General features: G+C 39.6%; 1 protein-coding gene across 6 annotated transcripts in view; it reads left to right on the forward strand.

Annotated features, from left to right (window-relative positions):
• The first annotated feature begins 2,953 nt into the window (after nt 1-2,953).
• Nucleotides 2,954-24,972, forward strand: part of LOC101684509 (synaptotagmin binding cytoplasmic RNA interacting protein) — a 30,856-nt gene continuing 8,837 nt past the window's right edge. For 4 of the 6 annotated variants that reach the window (XM_045075861.1, XM_045075862.1, XM_004773576.3 and 1 more), the window contains exons 1-10: nt 3,348-3,480; nt 4,846-5,005; nt 5,721-5,839; nt 5,949-6,056; nt 8,482-8,595; nt 8,695-8,871; nt 18,228-18,363; nt 19,421-19,626; nt 21,840-21,989; nt 22,314-22,435. In XM_045075861.1, the coding sequence (XP_044931796.1) occupies nt 4,858-5,005; nt 5,721-5,839; nt 5,949-6,056; nt 8,482-8,595; nt 8,695-8,871; nt 18,228-18,363; nt 19,421-19,626; nt 21,840-21,989; nt 22,314-22,435 (1,280 nt within the window). In that variant the 5' untranslated portion in view covers nt 3,348-3,480; nt 4,846-4,857. Of the gene's footprint in view, nt 3,481-4,845; nt 5,006-5,720; nt 5,840-5,948; nt 6,057-8,481; nt 8,596-8,694; nt 8,872-18,227; nt 18,364-19,420; nt 19,627-21,839; nt 21,990-22,313; nt 22,436-24,972 lie in introns of all 6 variants that reach the window. The other 2 variants (XM_004773577.3, XM_004773578.3) reach the window with 2 other exon arrangements.

Raw genomic sequence — 24,972 nt, forward strand, 5'->3', positions numbered from 1 at the left:
TTATAGATGGGAAATAGAAATTCTAAGAAGTAAAATGATTTATTTAACCACACACTATCCATTTAAAGCAGATCTGATATTAGAACAAGGTTGGTTGGGTCTCAGCCTGTTACTCTCCAGTTTTATTCAGCAAATATTTAGTAAGCATCTTGTACTAAGTACTAAAGATTCAGCTAGTAAGAACACATACTTATCGAGCACTTTCTTGTGCCAGATCTTTCAGATACATTTTAATCTAGCCCAATGTATATACCATACTAAATCAATCTACTATGTTTTTTTTTTCCTTTTATTGTATGTTTGGGGTTTTGTTTTGTTTTGCTTGTTTGTTTTTTAGTATTAGTAAGTATTCCTACGTTTCAGTGTGGTAGTAATTCTTAGAGCCAAGCCTCAAGTTCTTTCTGTAGATCAGTAGGAAAATGATACTATTGTTTTACTCAAAAAGGTGTCAAACGGAGAGCATGGCTGATTGCTTTTTTCTCAGGTCTGTTTAGAGTATCAGGCACTTCTCTTTGTAAGCCCTCAGTGTGCACAAACCTGAGAAATGCCAAAATTGAAAGAAAGCCAGCTGAGGTTGAAAGAGTGGCTGAAATGTGGCTGGGGAGACCGGTTAGATAGATCAAGGAGGACTTTGTTGATCTAGCTAAAGATTTTTGCTTTTGTTCTAAGGGAAATGGGAAACTAATGAAGGGTTTTAAGTGGATGCTCCACAGGGTCTTATTTGCAATTAAAAGAGAAGGAAGGGGGAGACTCTTGGGTTATAAATGCATTAGGAAAGCTGCAAGGTGAATGAATCAGGAGGCTATACATCATTAGTCTAGGTGGTAGTTGATGGCAACTTGTTCCCTAGCTACAATATATAGAGAAGTGGAGTTACATTAGGGACACAGAATTGACAAGATTTTGGTGAACTGATATGGCACGGAGAGGGAAAAGTTAGTGTCTTGTATTATTCTCTAGATCACAGCGAATGCTCCTGGATTCAAGCGGGTGATGTTCATTGGGATGAGAACTCTGGAGTTAGAAGATTGAGAGGAAGATCATGGGGTCAGTTTTTAAATGTTGTGAAGGGCCTGAAACTTCACATAAAGACTTAGGGGGTGATTAGACAAACGATTTAGAGGTCAGAGAAGAGCTAGAGATTTTAATTTGGGAGTCTTGGGTACTTGGTAGAAGACATTGCCTAGGTCGAGGTACCTTTTTTTTTTTAAGGAACTTGGGTTAAAGCCTCTGCCTTCAGCTCTGGTCGTGATTTCAGGGTCCTGGGATCAAGCCCCACATCAGGCCCTCTGCTCAGCGGGAAGCCTGCTTCCCTGCCTCTCCGCCTACTTGTGATCTTTCTGTCAAACGAATAAATAAAATCTAAAAAAAAAAAAAAAAAAAAAGCATTGGATGGTTCAGATTCATAATTTTCATTTTTTAATTCATATTATTACCCTATTTTTATTTTTGTAAACATTTGGGCTATTTTTCATTTTTAACATTATCTACCTTTGGATTATGAGCTAAAATCCTTGTTGCTGAATTAGCTGAACACCATAGCAGATACATGTTTAATAAATAGTAAGGGATTGTTAGGTGGTGGAAATGTTAGATCTCTGCTGAACAGATTGGCTAGATAGTACTTTGGTCAAGTATTTCATATTTTGATCCAGCTACCTCTGGAAAATAATCTGACATTTTACGTGCTTAAGCACTTTCAAGAGCACTCATCTAACTTTTCCTCCAACCACTGGTTTGTTGTCACATCACAGAGCTTATTTCGGGAACCAGTGAGCTCTTAAAAATAAGCTTGTTTTTAACCAAAAGGACACTCTTCTATTACAGCTGAATTGGATAAAATTAGTATCTAAACGGCGATTGAAATTCTCATGTCTTTGTCTTGTCTTTCTTACACCTAGTAAATGGCTACAAATGAAATGTCACTTCACATAAGATTTAGTTGCCAAGATTTTTAAAAAAGAAACACAGATATGTTCTTCACAGTTGCCCTAACCACGCAGCTTTTGTGCTGCTTCAAGTTGCTCAAACTGTGCTCTGAGGAAGCCCTTAAACTGCTTAAAAGGCCAGAGACTGAAACAGACTATTGCACAACTCTTCACCACCGGGCGGTTTCGCTTCCAAATCTGGCTTTCGTATCATCCCACGGCTGGAGTCGCTTCTGGCTCCACTGGAGCCAGCCCGGTTCCCCTCAAAAGCAGCCAGGGTTTCCTCGTCCGAGCCCCGGGCGCCCCTCCCTCCGCCCAAGGATTTCGCGAAAGTGATGCCGCGTGGGCGCGGGGCCCCCAGAGGTCCCATTGTCCGGCCGGGGAGACTTGCTTTTCCCAGAGTGACTCCCGCACTCAAGTCCCACCATCTAGGTTAACCAAAGGTCTACAGGTCTCCGCGCCACTCCCCTCCCCCCGCCGCCCCATTGTCTGCCTCGCCCCGCCCCGGGGGACACGTGCGCCTGCAGCTTCCCGAGCGAGAAGAGCGCGGGGCGGCGGCGGCGTGGACACAGCCGGGAACGGCTCCGCGGCCGCGGCGCCGGGGGCGGGGGCCGGGCGCGCACGGACCGGTGGGTGCCCTCCGGGATCTGCGGTAGCTTTCCGCGCCCCCCGCCCCGCCGGCCCGGGACGGGGCGGGGGATAGGGCGGACGGGAGCTCGGTGGGGGTGGCGTGCGCGTGGTGCTGCGGTGGGGGTGGGGTGGGGTGGGGCGGGGCGGGGTGGGGAGATGCCTGTCTCCTGACAAAGGAGAACGAGAGGGACACGCTGAGCCGGCCCGCCCCGCACGGAGGAGAGCAGGAGGGGGAGTGCCGGGAGGGGAAGGGGCGGGCCTTTCATTCACTGTCGGCCCCTCCGTCGCCGCCGGAGCGGAAGGGCGGGGTCTCGCGCCCCCCTCCCCCGGGAGGTGAGGAGCTAGGGAGGTGGCGGGGCGTGGGGGCGGAGCCCGCGGGCGCGCGTCCCGAGGCGTAGACTACGTCGTCACGTCAGCGCGGGAGAGAGAAAGAGAGGAGCCGACTCGGCTGGGACTGGGGGACGGAGTCGAGAGAGCGAGCGAGGGAGGGTGTGAGCGAGCTTTCGAGCGAGGAGGGGAAAGGCGGCCACTCGTGTTTGAGCGGCCGCGGACGGCACTGGGAGTGGTGGGGGAAAGGAGTAGGGAGGGGAGAAAGAAAGGCCGAGAAAGGAGCCGGACGGAGGCTCGTGGTGGTAGGGGGAGAAGGAGGAGCTGGAGGAGGGCAGGGGCAGAGGGAGTGAGTGAGAGAAGCGGACGCGCGAGGGAGGGGAGGGAAGGGGGGGGGTCACGCGGGCGCGCGCGCGCGCACCGGGAGCGCGCTCGGAGGCGAGTGGAACTGGATCGGGTTTGCTGCCAGCGGCGTGAGCTTCGGCCGCCATTTTACAACAGCTCCACTCGCGCCGGACACAGGGAGCAGCGAGCACGCGTTTCCCGCAACCCGATCTCCTCGGACAGGATCCTTCCGCCGCAGCCCAACGGGGAGGTAACGACCGCTTGGACCCGGGTCTGGGAGGGGAGCACCGTGACATTGTGGAGTGAGCTGGGGGAGGGAGGTGTGGGGAGAAACCGGCTTTTCTGGAAAATGGATTCCAAGGGGGAGAGGAGCACGTTGACTAGGGCTGCTTGAGAGTAGGCCGCGGCCCGCGCCGCCACTTCCTCCTCTTCTCCATGTGCTGCCGCCGTTCGGGCTTTGTCTGCGGCGCTCCGGGGAGGAGGCGGCCCCTTGGCCCGCGCGGACCGCGAGCGGCGGCGGAGTTGGTGCTGTCGTGGCCGTCGTCGCGGCGCGGGAGTGGGCGGAGAGGAGCGGGTCCCGTCCCGCAGCCGCGCGGCAAGCTTGGGTGGTGCTTGCGGTCCGGCGGGCGTTAGGCAGTTCGCGGAACGCCCTCACTCTGCTGGGTTGCCGGCCTTGGGCCGGGGGTGGGACAGCTGGCCCCGGCGCCGCAGTCAGTGCACGGGCGGGCGAGGGGTGGGGGCTTGCACCACGCGCCGCGGCTCACGTCTCGGCTGGGCGGGCGGGCGACTGGGGGTCGCCGGCGCCCGGGGCGGAGAGAGCCATGTGTCACGGCGGAGACGGCGGCGCTGGGGGGGGGGCGGGGAGAGCCTGTGGCCTGGCGCCGCCGCGGCCTCGGTGTGAAGGGGCGAGGTTGTCCTGCTGCTGCCTTCTGGGGGCTCGGATCTTGGCTTCAGGTTGACGTTGGGAGCCGGTGATGGTCGTCTTGGCCTGGGACTCGGTGGGTTTCCGTTGAAGGAAGTTGTAGGACATTTGAAGGCGCAGAGCACGTGTTTCTAATGGGCTCCTGGTGGCCGCAGCGGTGAGGCTGCCGCTATGGGTGCGGAGTCGGGGGCGGGCTTTGGGGTGCGGGGGTGAAGGGTGGAGAAATTGGGTGGTAGAAAGGTAGCTTGTGTGAGCGCTTTGTTCTTCGCTGGCTGTTGTTACTGATCTATAAGCGGCAGGCGGGAAAAGCGCGCACTTTGGGGGTTTACCTTGGAGAGAGAAAAGCCCAGCTTTGCTTTCTCTGCACACCTCATTTTCTGTTCAGGCACAGCTGCATGTGGCACGCTGGCTGGTCCTCGTGCTGATTGGGCTCCATTTGTAATATGGTTTTTCCTAGGGAGTGTTAGCAGGTGAGTCAGGGGTGGTGCTAAGGAAAAACATAGTGAATCTGTCCTCCTGTGCCCCACGCTCCAAATCTGGCTTGTCAGGCGATAGTGACTGTAAGGTTTCTTTAAAGGGAGGTGCAGGTTGGCTGGTGTAGAAATTGGTAGAGAAAGTAAAGATTGGGGCTCTTATATTTCTTCTACCCTTTTTGAAGATCCTAGTTTAATTTTGCTTATTGCGTTTGAACAGATCTCTGGAAACATGGCTACAGAACATGTTAATGGAAATGGTACTGAAGAGCCCATGGATACTACTTCTGCAGTTATCCATTCAGAAAATTTTCAGACATTGCTTGATGCTGGTTTACCACAGAAAGTTGCTGAAAAACTAGATGAAATTTACGTTGCAGGTAAGAACTAACACTTGCAAAATTATATTATGAAATTTTTCTATTGGATTTCTGGCTTTGAGCTAAAATAGCAACTTTTTGTGGTTTCCAATAAGTGTGGGAACTAGAGTTTTGCTCTGTCGTGATAGTTGTGAACTAGAGGTTAAGGTGCATAGAGGGAGGGAAGAAGGAAGGGTTAGGAGGTAAAGACTGGCTGGCCAGATGGATAAGTATATGATGGTAGCAACAGCTGCAAAATGTTGGGAACAGGCCATGTGACTTTTTGGGGTATTTTTATAGTAGGATTCTTGTTAAAGTACTCGGTAACTGTAGACTTGTAGTCTGTCTTGGTGTGGCTGTTGCTTTTTCTAGTGGTATTTGAAATTGAGTAGAGGTTCAGTTGTCATGCTTGGTACTTTGTTGGTTGATTTTAGGATTTGTAAGCCTATATATTTATTGTAGAAATACTTAGCCTTAAGAACTAAGTGACTTAGACACAGAACATGATGTAAAAGAAGTTGATTCATTATTGCAAGTGTGGTTGAGAGGCCTTATTTAGTTGAGAGTGCAGTTCAGAATGACTAAAGAATGTGTGTTTCTCATTATATAGATAAGGGATATGGGAGAATTCTTAGTTGGCAAGCATGTACCTGTATTGGCAATCATGGTCTCTTAAAAAAAAAAAAGTTTCCAAAAATATTAAAGTTGACAACTAATTAAGTTTTCTTTTCTCCAGGGCTGGTTGCACATAGTGATTTAGATGAAAGAGCTATCGAAGCTTTAAAAGAATTCAATGAAGACGGTGCATTGGCAGTTCTTCAGCAGTTTAAAGACAGTGATCTCTCTCATGTTCAGGTAATGCTAATTTCAGTATAAATAAAATAGTAATTTTGATATAGTTTGTTCCATTTGATTAGATATAGTTAAGACAATAGTTAAATCTGTTTGGAAAATTCTTTTGTAGAACAAAAGTGCCTTTTTATGTGGAGTCATGAAGACTTACAGGCAGAGAGAAAAACAAGGGACCAAAGTAGCAGATTCTAGCAAAGGACCAGATGAGGCAAAAATTAAGGTATGCCTTTAAAAGCTTTTTTAAAGAATTGCCTTCAGTTTTAAAGTGCTTTTAACTTTCTTCTAGCTTTGCTGAATACTTCTTGGATGTGAAATGGGTGTGTTTCTTCAAGATGTTGACAGTTAATAATCATGAGATTATTTGTTAAATCTTTTTTAATTACTATTTTGAAAAGTTTCCTGCCTTTAGTTATTTCTGTTTCTACAACAACTCACTTTTAAGTTTCTCTTGTTACTGAGCTATGGTTTAAATCAGTGCTATTGGTATTCTAAAGAAAACACTTAAATATGTCTGCCATATTTCTAAATGTTTTCTGAAAAGCTGCAAGCCCAAATTAGTGACAGTGGAACAAAAATGGGAGGGCATCAGGTCACTTCATACTGGAGGGGAGTGTACATTTAATGGTTGACTGTTTTTCTTAGAATTCTCAAACCCCAAGTTAAATGGCTTTAGAATTTTTAATACTTTCTTCTTTCTTTTCTATTACTGTTGATTTTAAGGCAAATTTGTTCATTTCTAAAGGCAGCTTTTATCAATAAAATAGATTAGTGTGGAAATGTAAATGAAGAAACAGGCTTAGAGTAGAAGTTCTTTTTTTAATTAAGATCACATAGAACAGTGAGTGGACTCAAATGCAGCTAGGTTTTGATCTTTGTTTTGGTTTTTAGTTCATAGTGATCATAATAGTTTTAATCTGGTGCTCTTAATACAGTGTACTAGTGCTCTTGAACCAAAGGTTATGGTTTAAGTCAGTTATTAATGGTGCTAAGTGATGTTTTAATGGTATGGGAGGAGGGAAACTTGGAATAAGGAGTTAGCTGTTAATGTCCTCCATAAATTTGAGGCTTTCACAGGTCTAGCTGTGAGTGAATTGTGTTTGAATTATAAATCTAACTTTCTCCATAGAAATGGAGTATAGTTGTGCCCATTGTAATATAATGTAATGTCAGTTCTAGTTAAATGTCCTTTTAGGAGTTATGATTATTAAAATTTTATTTAAAATGTAAAGTTTAGTTTATGTGACTTTCTGTTCTATTTTTGGGAGAGAGTGGCTTAAAGCTTTAGTGTGATTTAAATTACAGCAAGAAGAGACAGTGATATTTTTTATAGGATGTTTGAGATGTTTTCTTTTACTTAGGAGTTGATAATAAAGGTATTATTTGGGTCATAATAAAGATTATAGTTAAAAACAAGGTGAAGGTGAAGGAAAAAGGGATTACATATGGGAAAAAGGGAAGATGAGCCATTTAATGGATTCATCTATGTTAAAGTAATATAGTAGATTGCAGTTTATTTTTGTTACCAAATGTTGCATCCTTCAGTAAACATTTGTGTGTAATAGAAAAAGACTGCTGAAAATACTGTAGTGGTTTGTGGGAGTTTAGAAATGGAATTTTTTTATTATAATTTTTTTCACAGATATTTAATATTATTCAGGTAGATGTATAAAATGTCTTGTCATTTTCATTTCTAGAGACTGAGGTGACCCCAAGTCATTTAATAGCATTTTGATAAAATTGGTCATTATGTTTGGTGTCAGTTTGTTTTTATTTCAGAATTTATCAGCTAATTATTAGAATTTATTCTTTAGAAAGGGGTTTTGTGTTTTGCGGTTGAGGTGGTGGAAGAGAATAATTCCTGTTTTTTTTCTTAGGCTAGCAGTGGACCACTTCTAACACTTTTTGCCTATAGTAAGGGGTAAGAGAAACTAACACTCTGATTAGTAAATAGGAGTTGTGTTAAATTTTAACAGTTTGCTTTTAGGGAGATAAAAATATAGAAGTCATTTCACACTGTTGCAGTTATATAGTTTTCAAGTGATTTTGGCTCTCCTTTATTCTGAATGAACCATGTTGTCTGTGAAGTATGGCACTTGAATGTCAGGTGCATTAAGGAGGTGGTTTTTCATGTAACTCCTAAGTTTCTGGACTTAGTTTGGGGAGTATAATTTGTTCAAAGGTTGGTGAAATGACCAGAATGGCAGTATGTATTAGAAGTGTGGGGTATAGGGAATTTATTGAGTTAGAAATCCAGACTTGGGAAGAGGAAACTTACCTACTTCCGTCTCTGGGAGAGTTAAACTCAACCAAATTAGGGGCAGTAACTTTTAAGGAGATATTAGCAGAGTAGATATAGGCCCTGTCTAAAAAGTTGTTGATGGATCAGTATTTTGTGTTGTTCAGTAAACGCTAAATAATTGAAGATCAGAAAATAATTTGATTAGGATCCTGAAATTTTCACTAAAAATTAGAGCTACTGCAGGGTACATTAAAGGAGAAATTCTGAAACCAGATACCAGAAACCTGTTTATAGGGATTGTTGCCAAGGTAAATGGAAAGATTTGAACAAGATTGATTTTCAGCTGTGAAATGCATGGGTGTGGTCTTGTGAATTAAATGTACTAATGACTTTTGAACTTTTCAAGGCACTCTTGGAAAGAACAGGCTACACACTTGATGTGACCACTGGACAGAGGAAGTATGGGGGACCACCTCCAGATTCCGTTTATTCAGGTCAGCAGCCTTCTGTTGGCACTGAGGTAAAGAAACTAAAAACTTGTACCTTTTGTAGTAAATGCACAGGTATCTGGTTTCCTAAAGAAACTCTCCATGGTTTTTACTTCATGTTTAATTTACAGATATTTGTGGGGAAGATCCCAAGAGATCTGTTTGAGGATGAACTTGTTCCATTATTTGAGAAAGCTGGACCGATATGGGATCTTCGTCTAATGATGGATCCACTCACTGGTCTCAATAGAGGTTATGCGTTTGTCACTTTTTGTACAAAAGAAGCAGCTCAGGAGGCTGTTAAACTGGTAAGTTTTTTCTTCCTAAAGTCTCCACATTCACTATCTTTAATTAAAGCCAAGTTTTTTCTTATTGTGCATAAGAGTTAACAAAATGGTTTTGGAATTGCTAATAAGTCACTTCTTTTACACTCTTTGTGTACTCATTGTAGCAGTATTCTTTGCAGGTATGGTTGATTGGACTGAGGATCTATAAAGTAATGTGTCAGATTTCTTGAGTTATGGGTTCTTTGAAACCTCTGGCTTAGTGATGGCTTTTTAATGGGAATGTTAAAACATTTCAGAAAGTAAGTATTTAGGGTAGGGCTCCTTTATATTCCGACTGTACCTGGGCCATCCCTTTTTCTAAAATACATCACAAAGACCTTATGATGATGAATTTTTAGTTCATGAAAAAAAGGGTTTTGTACTGAGTTAAATATTTGATTTCAGTATACCAGATGGACGGTGTGGGGACCTAGTAATTTTCCCAGCGTTTAAAGAAGTTTGTTAATGATTCAAATTATAGTTTATATAATTCATCTTTAAACTAGTTTTATTAAGTTTTGTGACTGAGATGATTTGTACGTTTTATAATTGAAGATGTCAAAGGTCAACGCAAGAGATGTACCAAAAAATATAGCTGGGGAGGAACTTTTGTAAATGGTTCACTAAGTCAGTTATTTCTTTTCTTTTTTTTTCCTTTTTTTCGGCAGTTATTTCTTAAATTTGCCTTGTTTGGCTTACATATTTTATGGGTAATTCCAAGTAAACTTAATATTCCAGATTGATTTCTCCTGAATTTTATTTCTTCCTCATACTCAGATGTTCCACATTTTAAGGCATACCATAAGTAGAGGAACCAACTATGTTTTGCTTTTTATATTGCTTGAATCTCTCCATTGGTGTGTATAACTGAATATGTAAAGACTTTTCATTAGAAAAGTGGTACTTGAGAGATCATAGTGTCTTAAAAAAAGAAAGGGATATTCTGTTTAATAAGTATGGTTATTTAGTGTATAAGTGGTGATTTTTGTGTATTAATATTTTTAAAGGAATCATTAAACATTTGTAGCACACTTAATTCTTGCTACCAAATAGAGTAATTATGGTAGGTCCTCACTAAAATTTATTTCTGGACGATTCCTAAAATCCTTAAGTGCATCATTAGAGGAAGATGATACATAATCTAATTCTAACATGATTTTTAGTGCCATTAAAAACTCATTATGAAATATTTTCAGTTTGGGCAGTTGCCTTGGCTTAACAAATAAAGATTGTCCAAAATTGCATTGCTCTTGTTAATATAGTTAAGTTTTTAAACTGTAACGCAGAAAGTTCCATAGGTATCCAAACAGCCATTTTGATTCATCTAGGAACTAATTCTTGTATTTCCTTACACTTTACTCTGGGTTTGTGATTTGAGCCCCTATCTGGGAGCAGGTTTATTTACTGCCTGAAGAATTAGGAGGATTTGCATTTTGGTGCTTTTTGAAAGATATTTTTAGTGGTAGTGTTGTATATCCACTGGGATGAATTGGATGTATCATCATTGCTTTTTTTAAAAAGGATGCTTTACTGTGGTAGGATTTTGGTGATAACAGATTTGGGAGATTTGCCTTAATGTAACAGTGAGGACTAGACTTTTGAGGAAATGAAACATTTTAGAGAAACACGGAATTAAAGTTAATTAGGATGTTTTTTGCTATTTTGTATTTATTGTGGAAATGAGTACTCTTCTAAATGTGTTCCTTAAAGGAGCATATTTTGAGAATTAATCCTACATGTATCATGAGAGTTTACTTGAATTATACCTCTTTGTAAAGTGAATTTTTATGTGAAATATTGGAATGGTTATTCTAGTTGTAGATGATCATATGTTAAAAAAATGCCTGTTTGGCATTATTTATAGATCAGACAGGATTGAAGCATAGTTTCTTTTTGCTTTCCTGTACTTTGAGTGTCTTGAGGAATACCTTAGGTCAAGATAGTTTATGTATTGGGGTGCCTGGCTGGCTCAGTCATTAGAGCATGTGACTCTTGATTTCAGGGTCATGAGTTCAGGCCCCATGTTAGACATAGAGTTTACCTATTTTTTTTCTTTAAAGATTTTATTTATATGACAGACAGCAAGAGAGGGAACAGAAGCAGGGGGAAGGAGAGGGAGAAGCAGGGAGCCTGATGTGAGGATCAATCCCAGGACACTAGGATCATGACCCAAGCCAAAGGCAGACACTTAAACTGAGCCACCCAGCCACCCCCATAGAGCTTACTTAAAACGTAAAGATAGTTTTATGGTTTTGATCTTATTTTTTGGTATGATTCAGTAATGGTTTTCCCCACCTAGGCTAAAAATTACAGATTTTGGGACGCCTGGCTGGCTTAGTTGGTAGAGCATGTAACTTGATCACAGGGTCATGAGTTTGAGCCCCATGTTAGGGGTAGAGTTTACTAAAATATATATAAATGTTGTGGATTTAAAATTTTTATATATGTTGTGTCTGAATTACTTGTAAAGTGGATTGGTACTAACAACTGAAAAAGAGGCAAGAACTTAGAAGCAGCTGCAAACTTTTTAAATGACACAGTTTTCAGCCAATATTTGCTTTGTATTTTGGGGAATAAAAATGTTTTTCCTAAATGATGATGATCTAAAGGGGAAGCAAAATCTCAACTTGGGAAAGGTAAATAAATAGTTATCTATTGAGTGCTTGTTAAGACACAGGAGCTGTGCTAGGGTGCTACATTATTACCTTTAAATACTACTTCGATTTATTTTTTAAAGTAATTGGAATTTATTCTGCAGAAGAGTAAATAGCTTGGGAGACTTACTGGATGCCCTACAGCTTTAGTGTTATACCAGGTTTGTTTAGTTTAAGTTCTTATCTTTGGCTAGACAGAACAGTTTAAGTCAGCAATACACGTCATGTCATCAGGTAGCCTGATTCTTTTAAATTATGTAGTGGTTTAGGTAGTGTTAAAAGGAGCACAGGAAATAAGTCCTGTTTCTACTGCCAAAATGTTTATGGCATCTATCTTCATTGCTACCACCTTAGTCTTAAGGTACCATTTGAAGAACCTTCCTGCTATTCATTGCTTTCCACTGTCCCTTTACTCTTACCATAGGTTAGATCACAACATTCCCATGTTGAAAACTTTAATGATGGCTTCCAAAAGGGCCCTATCCGATCAGGTTTCTCCTTACTTTTTTCTTTTTTTGCCCTTCCATCCATACTTTGTCTTTTTGTCCCCCACATAAACTATGACTATTTCCATCGCAAGGCTACCCTCTGTTTTTTTTCCAAGGCTCCTCCAGTTACCATGGCTGCTGTCTTACCAAGGAGGTCTTAGAGGGCCTTTTCTGACTTGAGCAGCTTACCATCCAGTTGCCCCATGACAGTGCCCTGAACACAATAAAATAGAATGTTCAGATGTATTTAAAATTGTTTGTTGGTTTTGTAAATTACTTGGTTATTCCTCCAGGATACAAGCTTTTTTTCCCTCTGTATATCCCTGACATTCAGAACAGTGCCACTATATATTTATCCAGTGGGTGCTGGGTAAATAACCTACCTGACTGGCTCACTAGTGCCTTCTCATCTATTATTTATGACTCAAGAATTTATAACATTCCCATATTAGCTATGGATTTTTTTTTTTTTAAAGATTTTATTTATTTATTTGACAGACCGAGATCACAAGTAGGCAGAGAGAGAGGAGGAAGCAGGCTCCCTGCCGAGCAGAGAGCCCGATGCGGGGCTGGATCCCAGGACCCTGGGATCATGACCTGAGCCGAAGGCAGAGGCTTTAACCCACTGAGCCACCCAGGCGCCCCTAGCTATGGATTGTTATACTATTTAAAGATCGTCTAGCTTTTATTTGCAGTTATTTATTCAGTGGTAGGGATTATTGTGGATAAATTGGGGGGCATTGCTTTCCCCTTCGTCCTGTGGAGATACTCGGAAGTAAACATAGTATTTGGTGGTGTCACAAAGACCAGGAAGAATGGTAGGCAGCAGGTGTGTAATTATCTTTGTATGGTGTGCTCCTGGAATTGAAGCTCAGGGCCACTTGGACCCCAGTGCCCATCACTTTCCTAGATAATAGAAATATTCTGCTGAAAATGCTGATAGTGCTTATGTTATAAATGCTGGACTGATGGGTCTCTATCTGCATATTAAAAGTTAAAATTTTAATAGGCAGTGATGGTTTTATTTACCAAAGTAGTTGATGTATGCTGGTGTAGCATCTATAAAACCATTTTTTATGAATGCAGGTGACAAGACAGGTCCACAAGATATTCTGTTGCATTTTAACAAATAGTGTGCTTAATAGGAAGACTTCTGTGGACGTACAAGGTAGTTTGATCCAGTTCTTGACTTTATGGAACATGAGAGGCAGACTACAGTGAAAGAGGAAGCAGATGCATTGTTCAGAGGGTAACAGTGATGAAGGGGTAGATTGTATTGAGTTCGTTACAGAAGAGTTTTTATAAAACTTGATAAAGATGATCAAGCAGGATATTTAGGGAAACAGGTGAATGTAGTTGAAGCAGTGTTTTGCTCAGTAATGGGAGATAAAGCTAGTATGAAGTTAGTGCCAGAAGGTAATTGTCATGACTACTGGGCTAAGTTGCATGATACCATTAAAGTTTTGAGTCTTGGTGTGGGTAACATAATGTAAATAACAGAATAGTGAAGGAAGTTTGGATGAAGAGAACAAAGGCCCAGGAGGGTCACAGCCATAGAAGGGGAGGGAGAGAGGTTAAAGATTTTGGAAGGAGAGATACTAGATAGTGGTACACTATAGGTTCCATTCTGATTTTTAACAATGATTTAAATCAGGACATAGTTGGACTGCCCTCAGAATGTCTGGTGACTTGAGTTTGCATACAGTGGTAAATGCCCTGGATGATTATATCAGGACCTGAAAAGATTCTGATAGTCTGAAACAGATAGTTAACATGAGCAAGATGGAATTGACAAAGGTCAAGTCCTTTATACAATTAATTTCAGAAGTAAGATGTAGTGTGAGTCGGCAGTGTGGAGTGGTTGCCAGGTAGCTCAGGTAATCATGGATTGTGTGTTACAGACCATGGTGTTTAGAAGTGGGAGATTATTAATAGTCTCCAGCTTATTCTAGACTCCTCAATCTCAGTCTATATCTACAGTATTGTGTTATGGATGTTACTATCTGGTGACACTCTTAGTAAGCACATTAGTTGGGCAGTATCACAGAAGGAGTGATTGGCAAGGCATGGAGAACAATTGAGTCATGACCTTTGTGTGCAGGTATATGAAGTGCTGTCATTTGGGGGAGAAAGGAGTTACTATAGAATTTTTAGAGTAGTAGATTTTGGCTCAGTGTAAAGATTTTGGGGGCACCTTGCTGGTTTAGTCAGAACATTCAGCTCTTGATCGCAGGGTTATGAGTTTGAGCCCCACATTGGATGTAGAGATTATTTAAAGAAAAACCTAAAGGAGATTCTTAAATATGTAAAAATAAAGTGGACAGTCTGGGGACGTAGTGGCTTTGCTGCTGTGGGAAGAGTTAGAACTGAATAACCATTTCTGCATTAGTTTTCAAATCTGAGATTGCTAGTTTGGGGAGATTTGGCAACTGACTGGCTATGAGGGAAGGAAAAGTGATGGGATTTTAAGCCTAGATGACAAGAATGTTCCAGACTGTACAACTCCTGCTATGGTGTTCCGAAAGACTGAAACTGCATTGATTAATGTTCAGACTTCATCTTTATTTTGTCACCTCACTGTGGAACTAAATCTGAAAGCTAGATTTCTGAAATACCTTAACATCAGTGTTGAACTTCTTGAGTTGGGAGGCATCACTTTTTGGGGGGGGGGTCATTTTAATGCTATGATTGTGTCCTGATATACTAATTCTTAAGAGTTAGGATTGATCAGCATTACTTTAGAATCTCTGTTAAGGTTCAGAACAGTTTTATAATGCCCTTCTACCACTCAACTTGCTGTTAACCTGCTGGGGTGTGAAATTTATGTTGATGGGTCTTAAAATTCTTAGGTTAATTCAAGTCCACATATAAAAATGCATGTTTAATCTGTAGATTGGGCACTGCTTTAAGATATGTTTATTTCTGGGTAGTGGGTACTTTTTTCCTTTTTTAAAAAGATTTTTAAATTTTTGAGAGAGCACGAGCTGTGGGGCGGGTGGGGTGGGGTAGAGGGAGAAGCAGACTCCCCTCTGAGCAGGGAGCCCAAAGCTGGACTCATTCCCAGCACCCCAGGATCACGACCTGAGGTGAAGGCAGATGCTTAACTGACTGAGTGAACTACCCAGGTGCCCTTCTTTTTTCTTTTTTTGAGTAATCTTTACACCAGACTTAGGGCTCAAGCCCTTGACCCTGAGATCAAGAGTCAAGTGCTCTAACAAAAGAGTCAGCTAGGCATCCCTCTGGGTACTTCTTTTACTTTATTTGGACAATATGCCCAGGGGGTCTCCTTTGCTCCTTTAATGGTTTAATTGGAGAGCCAGTTTACTATGTGGGTTAGCTCTAATTGTTTTGTCCTTTTTTACTTAAAAAAATGTGGATGAAGAATTATAGTTGACTTTCTAAATCTTGCTAAATTAAATCTTCATATCATTTGTATTGTTTAGAAACCACAGCCATCCTAAATAACCTTTACCTACCCTGCATTGTTATACTATAGGAGGACTAGTGAAGAAACTTCTCTTCTGTAAATGATGAGATGGTCATTACTGCTTTGAAGCAGCTTTGTTAAATGTTGTGGAAGTGGTATAACCAAGAATTCTGACTTTCCCTATAAGTTTTTCTTTTTTTAAACTTGTTTTAAAACATTTTCTTATGGTAAATAGGTCCTACTCTTAGGACTTCTGGAGGAAAGTTATGCCAAGTTCTATTACTTCAGAATAAGTCCGATATTCCCTTTAAACACTTCATATTTTTTTCTGTTTTTTGATATCTTAGTTTTAGTCAAGTCCTTGAGTTGAATTTTCAGGTAACCCATAGATCTCTACTCTTTTTTTTTTTTTAAAGACTTTATTTATTTGACAGATCACAAGTAGACAGAACAGCAGAGAGAGAAAGGGGAAAGCAGGCTCCCTGCTGACAGAGCACCCAATGCGGGGCTCGATCCCAGGAGCCGGAGATCATGACCTGAGCTGAAAGCAGAGGCTTAACCCACTGAACCACCCAGGTGTCCCTAGATTTCCACTTTCAAGAGGTTTTTGGTCTTAATAGAACATAAATGCTATGAGAAAACCAGGTGTGTGGCAGGATTTTTCAGCCTCAGTACTGTTGATATTTTAGATCAGGTGATTCTTTGCTCTGCCGAGTTATCTTGTGAATTGTTGGATATTTAGTACCCTCTCTGACCACTGCGTACCCACTAAATACTAGCAGCAAGGCCCCATCCCTAGTTGACAACCAGAAAATGTCTTTAGACATTGTCAGATGTCCTCTCGGCACAAAGTCATTGTTTAGAATTACTGGTCTGTGTTAAACATAGAAGGGTGTTTTGTTGACCTTTTTTTATAGGATTTAGGTGTTGCAGAGTGTGCGGTTGGGCCCAAATCTACAGGTATGCAGAGGAGTTTGGATGATGGAAGTTTCAGGGAAACATTTTATTCAGAGGCTCAGCAGTATAACGCTGTTTGAGAACTCTTGTCAATAGCTAAGATTATTGTGGAGAGAAAGTAGTAGCAGCAGTAGGAATTTAAGGTTAAATTTACATGATGTCCAGGTATTTGAACTTTATTTTGGTGATGGGGAGGCACTGAGAGATTGTTTCAATAGGCAAAACCTGTGATTTCTTTTCTTAAAAAAAGGTCTCAGGCATAAGTGTAGAAAATACAAATAATCCTGGGATCATGATGACCAGGTACTTTGATAGCATGAATTGAATCAGTGTGGTAGAAAGTATAAAACTGTTCTGAACTGGAGGAAGGACATTTGAATTTCATGTTAGATTTGAGGATCTGAAGATGGAGAAAGGGACAGGGAGGAATTGATATTTTGACTTAGTATATGCTTTCTTGTCTTCTACCTGATGTACCTTTTATGCAAAAATGGGAGAAGGAGGAATTCCTGGCTATCTCATTCATTGGAGCTACTCTTGATTTCAGGGTTGTGAGTTTAAGCCTCACATTCAGTGTAAAGCTTACTTTAAAAAACAAAAAACCAAAAAACAGGAATGGTTTCGCTTTGCTATAAGGCTGGTCTACAAATTGTATGGAAATTCATGTTGATTTTTTTTAGCTTGTGTAGCCCCACTTGTAGGTACACACAACATTGAATTTTGAGGCCAGGTATGGGGGATTAATCTGTAATTATTGATGCTGCTGCCACCTTTACTACTACTACTAAATGAAATTTTGAGGTGATTTTAATTGTATGATATAAATAATTTACTTTTCCTGATTAGCGTTAATAGTTTGAACTTTAGTTTGTAAATAATACTGATGAGTGGATTTGTCATTTTGACAGATTGGGTTTTACCTCTTTAATATCTCACCTGTCTATGGGATATAGTTGCTTAAAGACTTTACTTTTTTATTGTAGTTTTATATTTGCTTCTGTACTTGCACTATAATCAATCCACTTGTCTTTTCTACCTTCATTGTAGACTTGATGAAAATGAAATGGGGGGGGGGAGTAGGGTTGGATTCGGGAAAAGGAGGTTTTCTCCTTTTAGAATTACATATTTAAAGGTACCCATTAGGGGCGCCTGGGTGGCTCAGTGGGTTAAGCTTCTCTGCCTTCGGCTCAGGTCATGATCTCAGGGTCCTGGGATAAAGCCCCACATCGGGCTCTCTGCTCAACGGGGAACCTGCTTTCCCGCTCTCTCTGCCTGCCTCTCTGCCTACTTGTGATCTTTCTCTCTGTCAAATAAATAAATAAAATCTTAAAAAAAAAAAATAAAGGTACCCCTTATTGCAACTTTTTACAAGAGTAAAAAGAAGATGAGGAAAAACAGATTTAGTTCCTGGTTAACAGAATGGGGGAAACTCTGTTGGTATTTGAGTCTCTTTACCTTGCATGAGGATAAGTTGTTGCCAGGTGAATTTAAATAGAAATTAAGGTACTGTGGAATCAGCAATTTTGAATTTAAGCTGCCTGTAGACCCGATTCCTAATTTTATCAAGTTTCTTAAGTTTCAAGGACTAGACGAATTGCATTAAATCATTCATTTTTAAAATGTGTTCTGTCAATATAATGTTTTCTCTTTCATAATTTCCTCTTGGAATGCCATATGCTAACTATATTTTTTAAAGGTAGAGAAATAAGTAGCATTGAAACACGTTTGCCTAAAAAGTTTGCATATATTTTTATAATAAACATAAGATACTATAAGAATTTTTAAAACGTGGTACACTTTTTCCCCTTTCAGTATAATAATCATGAAATTCGTTCTGGAAAACACATTGGTGTCTGCATCTCGGTTGCCAACAATAGGCTTTTTGTGGGCTCTATTCCTAAGAGTAAAACCAAGGAACAGATTCTTGAAGAATTTAGCAAAGTAACAGGTAAGTTGGATTTATGTGGAAGGGGATGCAGCTTCTAATATTGAAGGTAATTGCATACTTCTGTGTGACAAGCATTGTTTTAAACATTCTATTTTTTGACTTGTATTCTCCAGCCATGTGAGATAGGTAACTCTGATTTTTCAGATAAGGAAAGTAGGTACAGAGGGCTTTGGGAAATGCCAAACATTATATACTTCATAAGGAATGCACCTGGGATTTGAATAGTCTGCACTGTTCAATCTGTGCATACACTATTTTGGAAGCTGTGTGTTTTTATGCATTTTTAGGTGATAGCTTGACATTCTTAGTAGGAGTGTTTGAGTAATGATTTGACTTTCTGAATAATTGGAATAATAAATTTTGCTGTAAGCAGAGATTATACATTGTCAATATAGTGCAATTTCTTTGAACTATAAAGCATTTTTTATAATAGTTTCCATGTTGAGCTGCTTTTATTAAAAAATATTTTGTCTGCCTGGAATATTTAGTAAATTCTCAGGCTGTTAATAAGTCTCCAGGAACATTTGAAGTCTTACTTAATACTAATATATTTCACTTGAAATAAAGCTGTTGATATCTGAGGCCAGAAAAGTGTCATCAAAAAATTTTAGAGGCACCTGGGTGGCTCAGTTGGTTAAGTGTCTGCCTTTGGCTCAGGTCATAAACACTAGGGGGTCTGCTTCTCCCTCTTCCTCTGACCTTCCCCCTGCTTTTGTGCTTTCTCAAATAAATGAAGTCTTTAAAAAAATAATTTCAGTGTTTACTTGTATAATAAAAAATTTGACCATGTCTGACATATACTGCTATTTTCCTAACAGTTATGTAAAAATTTTATGCCTCTGTCATTTAATTAAGGATTTTACAAGTGTGTTGAGAACACTTGTAAAGTGTGGATTATTAGGCAAATTATCTGGACCAGTTCTTTTGAGAGTCTTTTTTAAAGATAAGAGATTAATTTTTCAGTTTTATATCCCATTATTATATTAGAAAAATCCTTTAATCGATTTTATTCTTGCTTATTTTATCTAATTTCTCTGAAATGATTGCTTATTTTCAGAGGGTCTCACAGATGTCATTTTATACCACCAACCAGACGACAAGAAAAAAAACAGAGGCTTTTGTTTCCTTGAATATGAAGATCACAAAACAGCTGCCCAGGCAAGGCGTAGGTTAATGAGTGGTAAAGTCAAGGTCTGGGGAAATGTTGGAACTGTTGAATGGGCTGATCCTATAGAAGATCCTGATCCTGAGGTTATGGCAAAGGTAATGGCAGTCATGTTAATAATTTTTTTGAGGGGTTGGTGGAAGAAGGGGAAAGCTTTAGAGAGGGATGTAAAGAACTTCTAAAATGAATTGTTTACTTTTTGAAAAACCAAATTTTTGAAAGAGAAGTATTCTTTAATAAAGCCACATATCAGAAATAATATGTATATAGTCAGTGAATATAGAAATTTATTTTTGGACCCTGTCATAGTTACGTAACTGTCATACTCTCAAGGTGATGAGTAGTTAGCCTATATGCTGTGGAGATGGTTCACTATCATTTTTGTGTGAAGTCTGAGAGCAGTTTCTTTGTGTATTTGAGAATGGCGCCATTAGCTTACATGGTTTTTGTGTTAAAAGTCCTACTCCTAAAAATAGTGAACTGTACTGGCCTCAGCAGAGCTGCTGCAGTTACAAGGTTTAGCTATTATTAGGTATCCTGCTTCAGCAGTCAGTTGAGACATCCTATGAGAACAAACATCTCTTGAGTCAACATTTTGTAGTTAAGTTATTCTGTCCTTTGTCATTTAAGAATTCCCCCTAATGGTGATAGGCTAGCAGCTACAACTTGTTCACTTAAATCAAGAGTGTGAAATGCCAGAACTGTGAATATTGCTAAAGGGTAAGTAGTCTTGAGGACAGAAGATACTTTGTATTTTTTCTCTGGCCTGTTAAACTCTTTAGGATTATCACATTAAGAAATTCAGATGTTACTTCAAGTATTTAGGAGGAAATGATGTTTCTTAGCAAAAGGGCAGCTTTTCTAATTGTACTTTGAGGAGCCCTCTGGACTGAAAATTTATTTTGTCAGTATTTTGAACACTCCTACTTTAAGTTTATCAACTTTTCAAAAGCAGATTCCAATTAGTTTTGACCATCTATGTTAAGAGTTAAATGTTCAACAGCTATCTCAGAGGCGTGGTATTCACATTGTTAGAAAATGACAACCTCAGTTTGAATTGCAGACAAATTACCAATTTTAATAAAAACGACTAAGCACGTTTGTTTTGAGCAAGGTACATAGTTCTTATGTACTCCTTGGCCACACACACATGCACAGCATACCCCACTGTCGGCATTTGCACCAGAGTAGTAGATTTGTTACAATCAGTGAACCTGCATTGACACATTGTTATAACTTAATACATTAGGGATTTACTCTTACTGTACATTCTGTGGTTTTGGTTCAAAAGTAATAGTTACGCTGCCCTAAGAATCCTTCCTGACCTGCATAATCACCTCCCGGCCACTCTAACCCTTGGGAACTATTGTTTTTTGTTTTGTTTTGGGGTCTCCGTAGCTGTGCCTTTTCCCAGATGTCATATATAGCTCTTAAAAATTCTTTTACTTGGTTACATGCATTTAAAGTTCCTCCATATCTTTCCATGGCTTGATAGCTCATTTCTTTTTAGCACTTTTTAGTAATAATCCATTGTCTTGATGTATTGTAATTTATTTATCCATTCACCTACTGAAGAATATTTTGTTTGCTTCCAAGTTTTGGCAATTATGAATAAATCTGTTGTAAACAACCATATGCAGATTTTTATGTGGACATGTTTTCAACTCATTTGGGTAAATAACAAAAGTACAATTGTTGGATTGTATGGTAAAAATGTTTAGCTTTGTAAGAAACTGCCAAACTGTTCTCCATAGAGTGGCTATACTATTTAGCATTTCTACTAGCACTGTTTCTGCTTCATATACTTATTTGCGTTGGGTGGCGTTAGTGTCATTTTCTGGCCATTCTAATGTGGCATTGTTCTTACTTACTTTGTTCTTGTTCTTACTTACTCTTTATTCATTAAAAAAAATTTTTTCTTTAACCTTTACACCCAACATGGGGTTTGCATTTACAACCCCAAGATCAAGCTGCATGTCCTGCTGACTGTGCCAGCCAGCCAGGCACCCCTCATTGTTGTTTCTATTTGTAATTCTTTAACAAAGTGATGTTGAGCATCTCTTCATGTGTTTGTCATCTACTTTGGTGAGGTGTCTGTTCAGGTTTTTACCTGTTAGATCCAGCAGTCACACTACCTAGGTATTTTCAAATGAGTTGAAAACTTGGTCTTTTATATTTCTGATATTCCTTTAATGGTTAGTGACTAAAGTTAATTTTGTAGGGTGGGTTAATGGCATCCTGGAAATTGAACCCTTCGGAAATAAATATACAGGGAGTTTCTGTTTTTTGTTTTTTTTTTTTAAATTTTCAGGTAAAAGTGCTGTTTGTACGTAACCTTGCCAATACTGTAACAGAAGAGATTTTAGAAAAAGCATTTAGTCAGTTTGGGAAACTGGAACGAGTGAAGAAACTAAAAGATTATGCTTTCATTCATTTTGATGAGCGAGATGGTGCTGTCAAGGTAAATAAATGGGGGAACTATTGTAGGCATCTAAATTAAACCAAGGATTTTTTAGTCATCCTGTAATTGGAATATTCTAAAAAGTTGAAGGACACTCAGAGGTCGTGTAATCTACTCCAGTTAACCTTTATTGGCTGTAGCAAATCGCATAACTCACTAAACTGAGTCAAAAAGGTAATTAGTGAAGAGCTGGATCTTAAGATAAAATATAACAACTGTATTTTTAAAATTTGATGCTTCCAACACAGTGAAATGATTTTCATACTTTGAGGCATAATTGTTGTTAAAGGCGTCTTTATATTGATCAGTACCTTATTTTTTAAGGCTATGGAAGAAATGAATGGCAAAGATTTGGAGGGAGAAAATATTGAAATTGTTTTTGCTAAGCCACCAGATCAGAAAAGGAAAGAAAGAAAAGCTCAAAGGCAAGCAGCAAAAAATCAAATGTAAGTAAAAATTGTTTAAATTTAAATGTTGGTAGATGAACTGGTGAAAAACAGGTGTTTTGCAAACCTTTTAAATGCATAACAGGCCTTTACCTTTTAAAGAAGATTTGAAAGGTTTGAGGTGCTGAGAAACGCCAAGAATCTCAAGAAATGTTTATTGAGCTGTTGCTGTTGACCATACTTGTGAAAATAACTATAATTCTGAATAACTAGAGTTTTGTATAATAATGAAAATCAGCAAATTTCCTATGATATTTTATAGAATGTGCTTCTGAATTTCGTGTTTTAAAATTAGCTCTCCAAAACTGATCTGTTTGGTTAAAGTGTGGAGAGTTTTTTTCTCAGAGATAGAAGATATTAAATCTCTGATTATGATAAGCTCTGCTTCCTCTACATCCAAAAGAGGTTTCTCTACCAATATATAGTGCCTGTTGGCACCTCAAACATTTTATATATGAGTTTTGAGAAATAAGAGAATGTAGTGAATAAAATAAGTAACATGGTATTGAAGAAAACTAAGTTTAATGCATTGCATATATTGGATTTTTTAAGAACATATATAAAAGGATATCTTCTTATTTAAGACAGTAAATGAAATTTTTAGCTGTGTAAGAATGAGGTTTGCAATTTTAAAAACGAAGTTGGTAATTTCTAAGGAGGAAGAGGGATAATTGCTATTTGATGTAATAACAAGAGTCACTGAACTTAACTATTTCAGGGGCAGTTTCTGTCTGTTGTCCTATGTGGTTTGCAAAAGAAGGGTTAGGGGTGCTTCTACTTACTTCTTTTACTTCATTATCAGGGAAGTAATCAAATTTCTGCAGTTGGCTGTGCAGTTAGACAAGGAGTCTGCTTCTGAGCCTCAGTTTCTTCAGTTTTAAAAAGGGGATCAGACTTGGAGCTCCTGGGCTCAGTCATTTGAGCATCTGACTTTGATTTCAGTTCAGGTTATGATCTCGTTGTGAGATCTAGCCATATGTTGGGCTCCATACTGGGCATGGAGCCTGCTTGGGATTCTCTTTCTCTCTTTCTCCCCCACCCCTCTTCTTATATGTACTCTCTCTCAAAAAATAAAGTAGAAAGGGTCAGATTAAATTATGTAAGATGTTTTGTACTGTGATTATCCATGTGATCTATACTTGGGGGGGCGACTAAGAGACATGCTTTATAGGCTTAGTGGTAGAATAAGGAGAAAGACTTCGGAAAGCTAGGTTTTGAAGGGGAAGCTAATGCTCTATATTTCAGACCCCTTGAGTATATATTCGGTGCAGTGAAAGTGACTTTTTCATCTCTTGCAGAAGATAGTTAACTGATTATAATCAGGTTTATTCATGCAATAGCAAAAAATAAGTGTCAGAAATTATATTAGAAAAGTAAATAAAGGGACGCCTGGGTGGCTCAGTGGGTTAAAGCCTCTGCCTTCGGCTCAGGTCATGATGGGATTGAGCCCCACATTGGGCTCTCTGCTCAACGGGGAACCTGCTTCCCCCTCTCTCTCTCTGCCTGCCTCTCTGCCTACTTGTGATCTCTGTCAAAAAAAAAAAATCTTAAAAAAAAAAAAGGAAAAGCAAATAAAATAGTTACATTTTATAACTTAATAGGTGGAGGGTGGTAGTAAACAGAAAGTGTCACTGTATTTGTTAATATTTGAGAACAGGCCAAAAGGGATGACTGCATGTGATGCTTGCACTTTAACTTGCTGCAGTCATTCATTGATCTTTTTTTTTTTTAATTTAACAAACTACAGCACGCATTCCTACTTATTCCTCAGTGGGCGTCCCTGTGAGTTGAGTACTCTATTCCCCAGTTTGAGATGAGGAAACTGAGGCACAGAGGTCTACTTGCCCAAGGTCAGTCTCACAGCTAGTAAGTCGTGAAGTTGGATTGGAACGAAGGCAGTCTGGCCACCTCTTACCCATTATACCAAGGTTTCTCAATCGCTCTATAATTAATTGACATTTTGTGCTGGTTGATTCTTGGTTATGGGGGTGTCCTGTGCATTATAGGATGTTTAGGAAGCATCCTTGACCTCTACCCTGACCTCTACCCACAAGATTTCAGTAGAAATAGCTCCCTCTCCCCAGTTAGAATATCTGAAAATGTCTCCAGACATTATAAATGCCCCTGAGGGGCAAAAAGGCCCCAGTTGAGAATCACTGTATGACTGCATGCTATTGTCATTGTATAATTTAGTGGCGGGAAAAAACGATTAATCTGTTGAGATAATTAAGCACAGCACAACAAAATGGTCTGAGAACCTAGTGAATAAGAGTAGCATTTTTTATGTCTTTGAAACAGGGAAAAGCTGGGTCTCTGAATTGAGTATAAAATGACAAATGCTGAAAAAACACAAGAGTAAATTATTCTCATAAGGATACGACTTGATTTTTTTATATTACATGGTATTTATCTTAGGGTTCAAATAAAATGATATATGCTTTCCCAAGGGCATAAGGAACTACATATAACTGTACTGTACTGTACTATTAGAGAACATGAATTGGAATATTAAGGAATTTTCTTTTAGAGTGTTAGCA

The sequence above is a fragment of the Mustela putorius genome, unplaced genomic scaffold, assembly GCF_011764305.1.
Source record: "Mustela putorius furo isolate JIRA1106 unplaced genomic scaffold, ASM1176430v1.1 tig00000166_pilon_pilon_pilon, whole genome shotgun sequence".
NCBI lineage: Eukaryota > Metazoa > Chordata > Mammalia > Carnivora > Mustelidae > Mustela > Mustela putorius.